General features: G+C 38.5%; 1 protein-coding gene across 1 annotated transcript in view; it reads right to left on the bottom strand.

The window, feature by feature from the left end:
• The window catches only part of tunar (TCL1 upstream neural differentiation-associated RNA), a 15,327-nt gene extending 555 nt beyond the window's left edge, over positions 1-14,772 (bottom strand). Inside the window, exons 1-2 of the mRNA XM_085143765.1 lie at positions 13,740-14,772; positions 1-9,098 (exon numbers count right to left, since the gene is read on the bottom strand). The exon at positions 1-9,098 is cut by the window's left edge and continues 555 nt beyond it. Coding sequence (XP_084999891.1) covers positions 8,913-9,098; positions 13,740-13,811 — 258 coding nt within the window. The 5' untranslated portion in view covers positions 13,812-14,772 and the 3' untranslated portion in view covers positions 1-8,912. The remainder of the gene's footprint in view (positions 9,099-13,739) is intronic.
• Between the last annotated feature and the right edge of the window lie 2,332 nt (positions 14,773-17,104).

Below are 17,104 nucleotides of genomic sequence, written 5' to 3' on the forward strand. Positions count from 1 at the left end.
GATATCACTTTTTTAAAAGAAAATATTATTTTCTCACCTAGCTATCTACAAAATATAATACAACAACAATGAAGGACAATAAAGCTCACAGGCAATGCTTGCCACCAGGCAAGGCTGGCAACTGCTTGGGCCCCCAGGCCAGTGGAGGGCGCCCCTGAGGGCTGACAAACGTTAAACTACAGCAGTGATAATGTGCAAAGTTTCCAATGACAGCAGGAGAGACCTGACCTCTCTAAGGGGGGCCCAGCTGACTCACTCGTATTGTAAGTGATGTGCATATTTCTGTTTAAAAAAACAAAACAAAAACGAGATAGCGATTAGTGGAGCAGATTACAAATATTAAACATGGTGCTGAACAACTAAATGCTGCTACTCTGCTAGCCTTAACTATGAAGGGGAGGTACTTGAATAACTTCAACTGGCAACACAGCATTTGTTTTTGTTTTGGTTTTGGTTGATATTCAGTAGTTAATTCAGCTAGCAGAGCACCCAACAGACTCAAAAGTTGCTGTTGAAAGCCACAAAGCTGCATCCACATTAATTATTCGAGGCCTCCATACTAATTACACCATACTCAGCAACCTCTTTGAAATGTGTGCAATTGCACTTTAATAATGGATCCGACCTGGTTCTACTGCAGTCACCAGTTGATATATGTTTTACTTTTCATCTGTATTTAAAAAAAACACACAGGAAAAACTGAAGAAATGAAGAAAAAGAGGAGAACTTGCCATTTTAAGGGGGCTTATTTCTTTAGTGTGTTCCTTCTTGCTCATTCATCATGAGTGAAGGTGGAGTGGGTTGTCTACCAGTTGTAATGTCGGCAGTCCTATCTCTCTGCATGTCAAAGTATCTTTGTGTAGGATACTGGACTCTGAGTTACTCTCAATGCATAAACACCAAAGTGTATATGCAAATGTTAGACAAGGTGCTTAGAAAGAAAATACTTATATTAATGTGTGTGTGTGAATACGTGAATGAGGCTTGTTGTGAGCAGTGTTGGGGAGTAACGGAATACGTGTACCGTTGTTACGTATTTAAAATACAAGATATGCGTAACTGTATTCCGTTACAGTTACCGTTTAAAAAGGTAATAATTAGAATACAGTTACTTTCTTGAAATAAATGGATTACGCGGCGGTCTTTTCCTGTTTCATATGATAGGCTATCCCCTCTCTAATTTTGGTCATTCCACACGTTGCCAGAAACCCAAACAAAACACGCAATAAGAGGCTCTAATGTAAGCGTCCTGTTAATGTTGGTGGCGTCAGTTACACAATGGACCCGAAGCTAGCACAACAGAGCCAGCAGTGCACGGGCATGGAATGCATTTCTTACTTGGAAATTCCAACACGACTTCACATTTAAAGAAGAAAAGGATGGGTGAAATCTGACCATTCAATGCAGACTCTGTTTGCCAGCAACCAAGCAGCTGTCAGGGTCAAGGGACTCCAACCTAAAGAAACATCTGGAAGCAAGTTCTTTTTTAAAAACTAGTTAGCTTACTGCAACTACCTTGTGGTAGCTACCTGGGTTATGTGTCACTTCAGTATCTTTGATGTACTATTGCTGTGTGATTTATTACTATTACTGAAGGATACTCACCACCAAACTAACATTGTTAGCTGGCGTTAGCTGAGGTTAGTTCATAGACTGCAGACTGTTTGACTTGATTGATAGCATTAACAACCTGCTAGCTGTAAATAATCGTGCAGTTCTGAAAGCAATACCAACTAGATTTTTAAATCTTAATACATGAAGTAATCCAAAGTATTTAGAATACATTACTCACATTGAGTAACTTAACCAAATACGTTACAAACTACATTTTGTTGCATGTATTCTGTAATCTGTAGTGGAATACATTTTAAAAGTTACTGTCCCAACACTGATTGTGAGAAAGTGTTTTTAGTGTGAGTTAGAGTAGGAGCTATAGCAGTATCAGTCCATTTGCCACTTACCAACTAACTTGTCCTGGCCAAGAAAGCCTCCAGCATATTTTCTACAGTCTTTTCTACAGAATAAACTCAAGATAAAAACAGCAGTTTTGTTAAGGTAGCTTGACTGTTTCCCACATGTTTTCAGTCTTCAACCTAAGACAGATTTGCTAAAGAGACTACATGCTGGGTCCAGCACCAGCTTTAGCACCTTTGCATCTAATTCTTTGCAAGAATCTGCATAATTGTAGTAACCGTAGTCTAATCTACTTGAAGAAATATATCCTAGTTAGTATTTTAAAACCAATTCATTGTGTTTTGCACAACATTAAGAAAGGAAACTGCACTTAAGAAGCCTAAATCAAATTTTAATAACATACTATATCTTTCCTATCAAATATTAATTTTCTTTATTGTTTGAATTTGTAACTTTGAAACTCTTTGCTTAAGTCCTTTGAAAATCATCTTTATTGCTTTTGTACCTGGCAAAGGTTGATCAGTACAATTTAAATGAATTCCATGCACACAAAAAAAGAAGAAGAAAAAAGATTTGTAATCTCTGACAGTCAAGCTGAACCTGACACTTTGACACTTTCCACTCTCGAGTTTTACATTTATATCAGGATTTGTCACGGCTTTCAAGCCTGTTCCCTGATTTTGATCACAGGATTTATTTCTCTGCATGAATAAATGTGAAGAGACGCAGCTGGATATGTGCACTCTTTGTGACAAGAAATCTATATAGGGCACATCTGCTGGGGAAATCCTCTCAGAAGTCTAATTGAGGGGAGGACTGAGGCGAAGGGCGGATCCAGGGAAGTCACAACATCAAAAACCCGGAGCGAACTTCGACCTGGACAGGCCGAAAAACCACTGCTTCCTTTCCTTATTTTAATCAACGATTTGGAGGTCACCTTTGTACTTGAAATCAGTATGACTCGGGTCCTTTTTTTCTTGTCTCTTCTCAGTTTGGATTTGACTCTGATGCAGATAAAAAGTATACCGTGTCAAGATATATCATTTCCACCTGAAGTTTCCCCCCAGATGTCCCACTTTTATTTCCACAGTCTTCAATACATTTCTAGAAATATTTCATTTAAGTGCTATTTTTTTAACCGTCATGCTTATTCTTCTCTCTCTCAGACGGTTTCACATTCAGTTAGTGATTTCATACATTTCCCAGAATCATTTTTGACAACCCCAAAGAATTTGCAATTGTGTGCATCCAGCTGTTGGCACTACATGTGTCATGGAAAGGGGAATAACAGTGACAGTGGTATTAAGAGATCTGAGCCTTGCCAGTATAGAAAAACAAGCCCATATTTGTCTACTGAGAAGAAATATTCTGACTCAGGCCATAAACATTAAGCCTGAGTGTTAATGTTTTGTGATTCCACTCCTCTATCGGTACTGGAAATGTTATTGTTTGTGCCAGACCAATCAAAACAACTGAACTATTCCTTTGTCCTAATCAGGCATCACAGGCGAGGTATTGTTTCTGCTCCCGGTTACAGATTCCTATTTGGTACCTGTCTCTTAGCTGACATGCCTGAGAGGCGACTGTCACAAAAGTGAACCAGGATCAGCTCTGTTTTTATGTTTTCTATCCAAAATCAGATCAGGTGACATCTAAGAATTAACATCAGGATTTTTTTTAATCAATCACTAAATCCATTTATAGGTGGATGTGGATCTGTAGGTTGTATTTAAGAAGAAAATAACCATTATTATTTATTCAGATGATCATTTTTTCCCTTTTTCCAGTTGTGCAAAATTATGAACTTGTATTAAAAAAATATATGTGATTTGTTGATAGGATTTGGGGAAGAAACTTACTGAGATATTCTGGAAACCATGCTCTGTAAAGTGACATTAAATATTAATGTGTGCTGCTGCCACAGGTTGAATTCCCTTTTGAGTAACAACAGAAGCAGCCTGACATCATCAGGCATGAGTATGTCATGTTGATTCGGTGTGGCTCGTGTGCTGGTTGGAGTAATCGTCCGCGAAGCTTCTGCAAAACCATCAAAACGGTGTCAGCTCAGGTAGATAGAGATGGGACAATCTGCTCGGCTGAATCATCCATCTGGGATGCGCCACAATCCTGCACATTGTTCGCCAATCATCGTTCGGATACAGAGGACTGTGGTTGTTCCTGAATCCAGGTGAAACAATAGCTTAGAGCAGGCTTCTCGGCATGTGTGAATTTAAGCAGCTGGGGTTCCTCAAACAGCACAGTTTTCGCTTGGTTCATTGCCTAATCCATTATATTTAAAGAAAAAGCAGAGTCAAGCTGATTTTAGTCCCATTTTTCCCTGCAACAGGATTATTCCACTGTGTTACTTGTCATAGAGCACTCTTAATGGAGTGGAAAATTATTTTGACACGACTCTCTGCATGAGACCCAAAAGATACAAACCAAAAGGAGATGAAATAAAAATAAATTTGTTTAGAGGAATATGGTTTCTGTCTTTGTCCTGCTAGTTCTGTGCTCTCTCCATTTTTCTCCATCTTTCAGTTTGATTTGCAGCCGGACGGATGTACGTCTCGTAGGATGTAACGCTGTAGACTCATAAAGATTTAGTTTTCTCATCCATCTCCTTCTTCGAGGTTCTGTTGAAATCTCACAAAGCTGTCAAATGAAAAGATTATAGATGGTAAAATATATTTTTCAGTGCTGGTAAGTGAGGGGTTTCTCTCTCTGTGAGACAGAAAAGGAGTGTTTTTTTAAAAGAAAGGTCTTAAGCAAGAGTTCTTCAGGCTTTCTGAAGGTTAGTTTTATTTTACATTGGCTACCAGTGCTAGACACTTAGCTCTGTCCTATGAATCACTCAAGCAGAAATGCAACCTGCCCTTCAGTTGATCCGTCTACTCTTTACTGAAACCTCATCAGAAATGGTCTCAGTGGAAGGTTGGTGTTCAGAAAGCTATTCTTAAGGAAGGGAAACACAGAGAAAAGACTGATGTATGCCAAATTACACAAGAATTGACATCAGGTCTTATGGAGTGATGAGTCCAGATGTTGATTTGGTTCAAACTGTCATATGTACGGTGGAGGTCAGGAAACAAGCACAACAGTGTCTACAGCCATCTACCAAACACGGTGGAGGCTCTGTTATGATTTGTGCGACGTTTCAGTGAGTGCTGTCGGAGAGCTTGTTAAAACTGATGGAATTATGAACACAGAAAAGTAAATTGTCTGATTTTCAGCCACCATGCAATATTATTTTGAAAGCAGCTGCCAATGCAGTAAAAGCATACCAGATAAACACACAGTTGAACACTATCAGTCATGGATTGGCCTCCCCCAGAGCCTGGACCTCAACATTATTGGAAGAGTGTGAGAACATCTTGACAGAGAACAAAACAAAAGGCAGCCAAAGTCCAAAAAAAAAAGCTTTGAATGTCCTTCAAGAAGCCTTTTTAGAGGTTATTAGAATGGTATATATTTTTATCTCTATAGCCTGTGTTTCTGTGTACATTTACTCATATTTCAGTAATTTCCCGCACCAGTTCCTGTTCCTGTTTCCTAGCAAAATTTAAAGAAATCGGGGGTGGCTTGAGAATTTTGCACAGTATCGTACTTATATATTATTTAATATGTTGACAGGATCTTTCAGAATTGATGGATATCATGTTTAATGAACGTAGCTGCTTATACCTGAATATTTAACCACTGAGCCTTATCCCTCTGCATTAAGATTATACGACCTGATGCAATCACTTTTAGATGTATTTATTTAATATTTTTTAACAAAACTGCAGGCTGAAAAACTGTTAACCCTTCCATTTGTCACCCACAAGAGACTTTACAGTGACTTTAAATAGATTTTGCATACACAAAAATAAATCATAAGGATACATCGGGTTACATAGCTTTAGGAAAGATAAATAAACAATAAGAATAAGAGGAATAATCAACTTTAACATCAAATATAAATACATTCATAAGACTCTTCCGTGTGCTTACTAAGCTTTCATTTTAAAACCTTTCTGTGAAACAAAGGAGCCCCTCAGCCCAGACAAACAATGACTGGCATTGCTAACTATGCTATGTGGAAATTCAGTCCCATCAGGAGACATGTTTTTCTGCAAACCTCTTCCACTCATCTGGCTGTATGACAGGCGATCTATTTTTCTTTCCTTCACCTCTCCACTGGTGAGGTCGAGACATTTCATCTCAGGCACTTTCTGAAATCAAGAGGTTGTTGACTGAAGAGCACAAACATGACATTTTTTCACATAATATAGCCTCCTGTCTACCCTTACATTCTCTACAAACTGTACATCGTTATTTGGAGGCCTTTTCTCATTTCTTATATCTAGTTTTATTAGAAGAATAGTGCAACACTTTGGGAACTTACTAGTTTTCTTGCTGGAAGTTTCATAAGAAGATCAATATCACTTACATGTCTGACAGCTACAGCCAGCATCCAGTCATTTTAGCATTAAGATTGGAAGCACAGGAAAAAAGTACCTACCATTGCCTCTAAAACAAAATGTTTTTCTCAAATATTTATCTCCCTCCTTCAACGCAAATATAAAAGTGACCAGAAAAAGAAATTCTTGAATTTCAGTGCTTCTTAAATTAGGATGTTACAGAAAGTCACTTTTACCTCAAACTGTCACATAACCTGACCTGATTTGATTCGTACAAGCTGGACCAGATCAGTCAGACTCACAAATGTGGAAAAAAGAAGAAAAAAACTTGACATACTTTCTTCTCATGTTTAAGTGCAAAATGTTTCTTAATTCCAGTCCTGGGTCAAGTAGAATTAATCGGTTTTTGTCCAGTGTGTCTGACAGTAAGCCTGTCTCACAACATTATGGTTATATGTTAATATCATTTTTTTTAAATGAGTGAAGCACTGCAGGAATGTTCAGTCAGCATAAGGAAGTCGACATAGACAACAGGACCCAAATTGGACCGCGACACCACAGCCTGGGGTTTACATTCTTATTCAGCCTTACTGGCTGACTGTGGGCTGTGTCACTGTTTTCGTTCAGTGGTAAGAATCAGAAGATTTTAAACATGAAACATCAAAAGTGTTGACACAGAGTGCCAAAACAGCAGTCTAACAATTTTGTAGCCGGTGCATTTATATATACTTTTCCAAAGCCAAATATTTTGGTGGAAAAATTAAATATGCTGTCACTACACGTGTTACACTTAAGTTCATTATCAACATTGTTGTGTCATGCTTAAAGAAGATTTTTTTTTGTCTGGGACCGCCTCATCTTTGAGTTTGCGTATATAAATAGTCATAGACAATGCTGGAGGTGAAGGTGGGTTGCCAAGATGCTTGGAGGTGCACAGCATAAGCATGCATGCTAAAGCAGCTTGAACTAACTTTTTCAATTGGATGTGCAGCTGACCTCAACTTTGTGTAAACCTAAACTAAACCACTTGTTCAATAAATAAAGAGCATTTCCTAAATATTTAAAAAGAAAACTTAAGTCAGTCAGCAACACACTCCCTTCTTGTTGAAATTTAGTTGTATGTAAATGTAATTTCTAGCTGACACGGTTGCTCTCAGATGGAACGAGGCCTTAAAATAGACACAGTGTTAGTTTAGTCAGTGTAAGAAAAAGAATCATACCAAAAGCTAATCTAAAGGTTCTTGCCTTGCCGTCATGTAAATTTCCTACGATTCACAGTACTGTCCAGTGTCGTCTTCTGAAAATGGACACAAAGGTAAGCTGTTTGGCCCAGGTCTGGAAATATCTTGTAGTAATCATGTTGGTTAAGACAAGAGTAGGATGCTTTTATAAAAATTACCGCCAATAAACCCATAAAATATGAACATTATATGTATGTACAACAAGGGTTTCACAAAGGTTTCACAAAGTCTTTTTAACCTGATAAACACTGCGGAAATAGACATTTCCTCATGTTTTAAGGCAAACAGTAATCATGGACAAGTTCTGATTTAGTGATGCACAAACTGAGAGTCCAAGCTGTCGCTTTCCCTTTTCTACTTTGAAGAGTGAGCTTTTTATAGTAATAAGTAACATAAAGATTATGAAACATTTTGTACATGTTGACAAATTCATGAAAGGCTTTATGAAGTTTCAAAGCTGCATCTGAGTGAGTAAAATATGCTTCTCCGTTCTTCTTTTTCTATATGGATGGCCTTTAAAGGTGGAAGTGATAAATTAAACACTTACAGGATAACGACGCTGCTTTTAACTAATTTAAGTAACAATTTAAGTATTCTTCTGTGGTTTGATGTTCGGCACAATGTCAAGTGTAACCATTATGGATTCATTTCAGCACATTAAACTGATATTATACCATTTATAGACTCAGTTTTGACCTGTAAATATATAAGCATACAACCTAAAACTCTGCATGTATTTAAATTTCAGGAATAATAGTCTCCGTAAATGTCGTCCTGTCAATACTTTGCAAACACTGATGACAAATACAGTCTTAAAGTGAACATTAAATCAATCGGAATAACATTTTCTTCCTTTTGTCTGTTAAAATCTCATAGAAATGGAAATTTGTTGTGTTAAAAAACAATAAAACAGCAAACCAAAAGCTAATTTTTACTTACAATTTGAACTGTTATCCCATGGATGTAAAACAGAACAATAAATCATAATTCATTTAATAAAAACATTTGTAAAGTATTATTCAAAAATGTCCACTCTGCCTGCTGTTTTAAGTCCACGTGTTAGTGAAAGCTCTCATCTTTTCAGTCTCTCGACTTTGCTTCATGCATTTATATACAAGTCAAAATGACCAGAAATTCTGGATAATTTTACCTGTAAAGGGAGAGGAACAAGCCAGTTTCTTATAGTCTCAGCTGTTTGAAGTGATGCAGGACTGGTGCCATATGGCAACAGCACAGTTCAGCCTCTTCCTTTCTCCACCCATCTTTTTTTCCTTTTCAGTCAACATTGTGTTGCTGAAGCAGCTCAGATGTGCTCTGCTGTGTCCACTGATGAAGCACAATAAGAGTTCAAGACCTACAAGGTGGTGTAGATGTAGACAAAAATGATGACAACCAAGTTGAGAATGGTCCCAATGATTCCCAGCATGGCCAAGATGGTCTCCTCCTTACTTTCCTTGTCTTGGATTCCCTTTTCCTCATCACTGTAGAGAGTGTTTACCATTTTCCCTGGAAAAGCCTGCAGTTTTCTTCTCAGACCAATCTGGAGCAGGCAGATAAGGAGAAAAGACAAACACAATCCATGTTTTAGTTAATGCAATTGGTTATTCATTTTCCTTGAATAGGGTCTTTGCACAGTGTGTGGTGGACAGTGATAATGGCAATAAAACAGGAAATCTAGTCTTCTGCTGGTGAGGTGTTTGCTGAGGCAACAATAATTTACAATCATTGAAAAACAGAAAGTAAACAAACACCATTCTCCTGTATGCTTTCTCTTTAATACATTAAAAAAGGCTGGAAAGCTAATAACGTCAGATTTTAGAGATAAATAATACAATGGAGGGAAGTAGCTGGAACATTTTAGCTTTAAAGAAAAACAACACAAAGCAGAATGATTTATCTATAATATGTTTTCTTTTGAATGATCTGGATTTTGAATGCTGTCGGGAAATCACAGAAACAAGTAAATACAAATAGTTTAGGAATCTGTCAAAAAAAAACTGTTTAAAATTCAAAGTCATGTTGTTATTAACTCGGCAAATAACAAAATGATTTTGCATTTTGCAAATTTGGACACTGGACAAGCATAACATTCAACTAATTAAACTGATTTTTCTATTCAGGAATGTAAGTATAGAACTTTAATTTGGCATCGTAATCAAAAAACTAATTATAATTTTTACTATTTTTTTCAGCTTTTTTGTAAAACAATACATTTTAAATGTCATGGATAACCACAGTAATTATATAAAACTCATAATTACTATAAAGACCTTCTGCATATTGGTGGATTAACCATTACACAAACATTAAAAATTATTTGCTAATTTCCAATGCTGTTAAATTTGGACAGCTGTGATAAGCCTTACATTGGGGGATAGTTTAATGAATTTGCTAAGTACTATATATATATATATATATATATATATATATATATATATATATATATATATTTTGCAGGTTATTCCAATATGGTGAGATGTTCTTCAAATCTGTGTATAAAAATAACGCAGTTTTGGTACATTTAGTACACGATGCTTTATCCATTTTACAGATATTATTAATGTACTATAAAACATGAATTCAATAGAAGACGGGGGAATTTTACCATAAATAAAATACTAGCTGCTTTGTTCATTGCTAACATCTGGTTAAACCCTTTGTTTGGCTCGTCTTTGAAGCCTGGTGAGTAAAATAAAAGACAGCAGATATTCCTGCACTAGCCTCTATTCAGCAGTGGTACTTCTTCAACACTGGGACTGCTCTCAAACAAGTTCTGAGTGTGCTAGCGCTCTCAAGTGTGAGTTTTTAGTGTGTGTGTGTATCGATTTGTGTAGCCTAGGGTGCAGTATTAGATACTAGCAGTATGTTTTTAGCCCGTAGGCGCAGCAGCTTGTGCAACTTGGCATCCAAACACCTCTCAGGAGAAAACGCTCCTTTTGCGGGTCAGTGGGTTTTATATGTCAAATAACAACAGAAAAGCATGTAACCTAACTAAAAATAAACCTTCTAACAGGAAGCTGTTCCTCTAAGTAAAAAAGCTTTGATGCTCAATAAACTCAATGTTTCTGACTTCCAGAAGGTAGAGGTTAGCTAAAGTTCAACCAAGGTACACAGTGTACCTCGTTGGCTTATGGTCTTTTTTGAAAAGGAACAGACTTGCAATATTAAATACAGGCCTGAATAAACCTTTATTATTTGTGTGTGGTAGCACTTCCTATTTGGATCAAAGTACACTTCCAAAACAAAACATCAGATTAGATTTACATTGTATTTACGTTTGCATGTTTATTGCTTTTTGTGCTTGAGAAAAAACTAATTCACAACATCCATGTTAGCAGATATTTATACTTTTGACTGCCATCAACTTCGTCAAATAAGAGGTCATTTGGTGATCGCAATGGTTGGTGTTTATTCGTTGGGTTGAATCGGTTTTACACACAGAAGTTTTACTAAAGTTAATCACTTATAATCCACAACTATTATGGCTAAATTACAGAGTTTGTTTTCCTCTAAAAATAATTGATGTGTCCTCTTAAAGGAACTTTTGACAAAGAAGGTTTTATATCAGTGTTGTAAGCACTGTCCTTTTTTCTCTGACTTGCATTCTGTGACAGTTTGGCTGAGAAAAAAAAAGACCTTGGCAGAAATCATCACCTGCCAGGAATCACTTACAGTATGTCAAAGTCTGTAAGGCTGATGTACTACAAAGAGAGAGAATCCGGGGGAGATTAAACTGAGTTGATTACAGTAAGATAAAGTCAGATTTTTTCATTTTAAGAGGTTCAGTTCAGTGTACTTGCTACTGTAAAAAAGTTGGATTTTATGGACCAAAAAAGTATGCATGAATGATTTTTTTGTGGGGTTTTTTGTGTGTGTGTGTGTGGGGGGGGGGGGGTGTACTGTATGTAAGGATTACCTGTGGGGGGGGGGGGGGGGGGGTTTAAAATGCCTTTCATAAAGTAAATGTCACATAACGTTTGCTGCAGGACTTTTTATAAGACCATCAAAATGATTGTCTTTTCTAAAGCAGAACATCCCACATGGATACTCTGAATTGCTGCAATCATCCACACACTGTACAGTCTGCTCTTGACGTACATAAAAATACGTCATGCTCGGTTTCTATGTTAAATTCATCCTCCTCCCCTGATCTGTTACAATGGGATTTGATTGCCTCTCCCGGGGAGCACTATAAACAGGGCTTCCCTCAACCTGAAAGAAGATCTTTGTGTGGCGCGCTGGATGTGCCCTCATGCATAAAGAAGCCTGCTCGCTACTGATATAAACATTCTCAGCAAAAAAAAAAAAAAAAACCAGGAGAGAAATGTGCCTGAGGATGATGAGGGAGAAGAAAGGGGAGGCAGATGAGGTGGTCGTGGAAGTGGTGGTGAGTACGAGGTTCCAGGCTCTGCCAAAACCTGTGTATTAAGTAAAGAGCTTCACCGAAAGGTACAGCTGTGCATAGCGCAGTAAAACCCTCTGGATGCCTTCCAGTGAATCCTCATTCAACAGCTCCAGTCTGTACAGCCATCAACCGAGAGCGTTCTGTTTCAAGAGGCAGCCGGTGCTGGCATCGTGCGATGTGCTATAATCATTAACTGCCCATAATGACTTCCTCTGTCTGTTTAACACTAAGGCCGGGCAGTGTGTTTTAGAGCTCTATCATTCAGAACAAGCATGAAACAGAAGTCATTAACAGTATACACGTGCTGAGGTTAATATATCAAAATAAGAGATTATCATCTGGATCAGTTTCTAATTCTCTTGATTATTTTTGACTGTGCACTAAGGCGCAGGGCATTCAATATTTCAGAGCTGATTTCTATTTTTATACTCAAGCTCGTTTTATGTGATTATAAAATGTTAACGTCTTCACTTTTGTCTCTGTAATTAATCCGAGCAGGTCTGTCACTGGCAGGGCCACTTAAGATCCCGACATTATCCAACGTTATAAAAGCAGCATCTCTGGATCAACCAATTTTCCTTCAAAATTTGAAGCATCATTTTGGGAGGGTTTTTTTTTTCTGTTTTCATAGCAAACTCAAACCTTGCTCTTCAGTCGTGCACAGCCAGATACACAGTTGTATAGAAAGAACAGACAGACATACAGACAGGAACAGAAAGAGGGAAAATAGCAAGAATCCATACCTGGGACAACAAATCTGGACGCTCCTGCTACACCTAACGGAAGCTAACATCCTCAGATTAGATCAGTGAAGAGTAAAACCTTTTGCCACTTGAATAATCCCGAGCATGTCAAACAACTCCAGATGCTAACCGAGTCTGACAGGCAGAGTCGCTTTTGGCATTGTTTTAAAATGGAATTAAATCAAACGGCTCCCAACCCCTCCCGAGTGTGTATGTATACACACGCGCGCACACACGCGCGCATACATGGGTTTGACACCCATCACACGCTGACAAAAAAAACACAAAAACTAGTGAGCGTCATGTAGAGAACAAAAACTGTTTAACAGCGAATGAATGTAGACCAATCAAGAAAGAGGAAGAGTGACAGAGAAAGAAAATCAGATGAAATAGTTTCTCAAGTGAGCGTGACCCATTTTCCGTAACCTGTACTCATTGTTTTGTGAGTGAGAAGAAATTGGCAGGCCTATTTTTGAACTGACAACATTAAATTTGCTTTTTTTTTCTTTTTTTTTTTTAATTTCACACACTCAGGAAGTCACATACCAAAGTGAGAAACAGGAAAGTTTCTGCGTTTTCATGGCTTGTTATGTAATTGGCCTCTCCATACCATGCTTTGAAAAGCTGGAATGCTTTATTTTGTCATTATTTTTAAAAATGTAAAGATTTTTTTACCTCTTTAACCCATTTATTAAATATTTAAACTTGATAACACTATAGATGAGGTGCAACTCCAAAGCTATTAACTATTAAGGTGATTTTTCATAGCAAAGGCACAGAGACAAAAAGACAATAGTTCAATTGTTATTCAAGATTCAAGGGGTCTCTGGTACCCTTAGTCAATATGTCATGCAAATAACTCTGAGCCTGTAAATATCTAACATTTATAAAGAATACATCATGCTGCATAATAAATTCCTAGCCATGCACTGTTGTGGAGTAACTGCAGTGAAATTGTTTGTAGACAACTTCCAGATGTAAATCCTTTTGAGTTTAATGGTTTAGAATGAGAGTGGAACTGCAACAGACTTACCTTGCAAAGCATCAGGAATAACATAGCATTGGACATGCTGGACGGGGATGCCTTCCCGTAGTGCACAGACATCCCTGGCCACTAAGGTGAAAGTCGACCCCTCTCATCCTTCTGCTGTTGGGGGTGGAAGCGGTGGACGGGATCCAGAGACTGCTGGCTTGCCTTCCAGGCGGTCCAATTTTAGGGCTCTCTTTAGATGTCGTCTCCTCGAGCGCTGCAGCGTCTCCTCTCCAAATTTCATCTCACTAGTGTGGCCAAGTTCTAGCTGCTGTCACTTTCTCCTCCTCAGCCTTGTGAGAGCTGAAAGTGTGCTGCCCACCTCCTCTCCGCTCTTCCTCCTCTTTCCCGTCTGTTTGCCTCCCCACCTCTGCTTCTCTCTTCTCCTCTTCTTCTTCTTCTTCTTCTTGTCTGTGTGAAGGGATGATGTCAAGTTGAAGAATGGAGTCAGTTGATGGGCAGGATGGGGGTGGGGGGTAACAAAGCTGTTTCATGCGAATATTTCCATCCTCCTTTGTCTTTAATCCGCAAAGCTTACAAAAAAGGAGAGATTTTCGGGCTTGTCTCTCCTTCCAAGACAACTTGTCAACCCTTATTAAAAGCTCATCTTCTCAAGAAAACTTTTACTGCTCAGCGGCATAAGATATGTTTAGCAGACACCTTGGCTTTTACATGATTCATACAAAAATTTAAAAAAAGGATTTTTTTAAAAAGCACCCCCGCTAAAGTGGTGGAAGCCCTGTTTCCTCTACATGATGTGCAACCTAATATACCTTTTCTCCTGCTACGGCGGCTGTGTGTGTTTCCCCAACTAACTGAGCAGAGCGTGAACGTTGGACGGCTATAAGAAAGAGACAGAGGGAGGGGGTAGGGGGTGCTGAGAGGGAACCAGTCGCCTCACACTGACGCTGTCGTGGCTGCTTTCGCTCCACAGGCAAGAGGTATCCCCTGCTCCTTTCCCATCGCACATATTAATGCAGCCACGGTTGCTCGGCAACCAACTCAGGGGAGTCACACACCGCCTGACGACAAGTAGCGTTTGTGACAGGGGCCGTGATGAGGGGTAAGGGTCTCCTCCAGTGTGTTTTGGGGAGAAATTTCTGTGTGCGTGTGTGTAGAGTGTGCTGTGTAAAATAAAGAAAGCCGGCCAGCGGTCGGCGTGTGTGTCAAGCGATTATTTTCTGTGTTTTGTGTGTATGCAAAACACAAGCTCCTGTCAAAGTTGGACAGGGGAGTGAGAGAGTTGGTGTCTGATTGAATAATGTAGCTATTCATGCAAGAGTCTAAGCGTGTGAAAAAGGAGAGGTGTGCTACTTTTAATGCCAGGCATATGTATGTATTTAAAGCCTGCATTTAACCAGGTTTTTACTGTAGATTGTTTTCATCAGTAAGTGTAAATCTTGGGAAAGTGGAAGTTTTTCATGGTAATTGTTAACAGTAATGAACCAAAAGGCTGTATATAAGAAGTTTAAAGTCTTATTTATTTATTTATTTATTTTTTATTTGAAAGTTTTGCTACCTTGTGATTGATGAATGAGGGAACCTCAGAATGAAGGGTTGCCATTCCCTAAATTCTATCCTGCTTCTTTTTTTTTTTACTTATGTTTGCAGCCAGAGCAATTAAGGGGCCATTAAGAGAAAAAAAAAAGGAACCTGTGCATTGGTTTTAAATTTTAGATGCAGAAGCTATGCCCATCTTTTATATACAGTCTGTCAGTTGAACCATATTAGCACTGTCCTTTGTGGGTATGGAGAGTCAGGACGATGGCAGCTGTTCTTCTGTTGGAGTTGAAACTACTCTATAGAAAAGTCTTATGTAATAAGTCTTAAAGTCAATTTTAACATTAAATTCAGGTTCAGTTCTTCTTCTGGTCTCGTCTCGATGCTAGAGTTCCATATTTTTACATGTTGTGGCTAAAACTGCAGTCTTGTCCGTGTTGTGATATAAAACTGAGGCTCCTTGCAGAGCATGCTAATAAGCTATTCTCTCTAAATGTTTATGCAATCTGGCTCTACATATTTCTCAGCACCAGCACTGTGAACAGGTCAGTTGTATTGTGAGTTAACACATTTAAAAATTATGAAAACACAGAGATTATGTAGGTTCAGGTTTAACGGCTATCACTTGTGAGTGTGTATATTTGTGTTAGACAATGATTTGTTCACATGCATTGTTATGCACGCAGTAAAAACATATATCTGCTTGTGCTCAAGTGTGTGTGTGTGTGTGTGTGCGTGTGTGCGTGCGTGCGTGCATGTGTGTGTGTGTGTGTGTGTGTGTGTGTATTTCCACATCCTGAAAATCCACAACTTATACTGCCTTCGGACATCCGTGACACAGTGCCGGCGACAGGAGCGCATAATGGATACACTGATCAAACGTGAATAACCTCCAGGACATTTAATGTGGAATCTGACACCAGGATGACGGACCTTCCCTGAGTGATCCGTCCCATCCCTTCCTCTCCCTCTGTTCCCATTTTCTCACTTCACCTCGGCCAGAGGGAAGGACACAGTCTTTCAGCGTTTGAACTGAGAGTAAAAAGACTTATCCCTATGCCTTTTAGAGTAAGTGACTCACCGAGGACATGCCACCCATTGCTAATTTAAAGAAATAGGCAGTTTTACTACTTGAATATTTATAGTTACTCATCAATTTACATTTCGGCCTTTGGCTTTCTGCAAGTGATATATCTTGCAAGTAAAGAGGACAGAATAAATGTTGCATCTTAATAAGTTTCGTAATGACTTTTGGGATCCCATCCTGCTTTTGTTTTTATTACTGTGGAGAGTGAAGATGTTTCAGATGTTTCTTTCAGCATTTTCCATTCCCCTAATTCTTAGAGGTAGAAACAATTTGAGAAATTAACAAAAATATCTTGAACGACGTAGAGTGTATGTTTATATTTCAGCAACATTGCAGGAAATTCAGAAGAGGAAATTAAATAAAATATTTGGGAAATAGATTTTTATTTGTACAATATTTCATTACGTGGATGAGTTTGGCTGCTAATGGAAATGTTTCGAATGTGAAACAGCCAAGAAATTAGTTTAGGCTTGACGTTGCTTTGCACATGAAATGACCCGGAATGGACAGCAATAAAAATGGAAATGTAAAGAAAACATTCCCTCCAAAGTGAAACCACCGGTGTGCATAATTTTACTGCTGACTCTCTGTCCCTCCGTGCTTCAAGATTAACTAACTTAGACTGTCGTTGCCTGCGTGGGTATTTATAACAATTAATCAGGGCCCATCGAATTTGTTTTTGTCATCTGTTTGAATCCCACTGCATAATGATCATCTCTGGTCTCACATCAATTTCCATTCAAACAAGCAAACACCAGACTGTGCACAGCATCAGGCAGTT

Source organism: Neolamprologus multifasciatus, chromosome 19, assembly GCF_963576455.1.
Source record: "Neolamprologus multifasciatus chromosome 19, fNeoMul1.2, whole genome shotgun sequence".
Lineage (NCBI taxonomy): Eukaryota > Metazoa > Chordata > Actinopteri > Cichliformes > Cichlidae > Neolamprologus > Neolamprologus multifasciatus.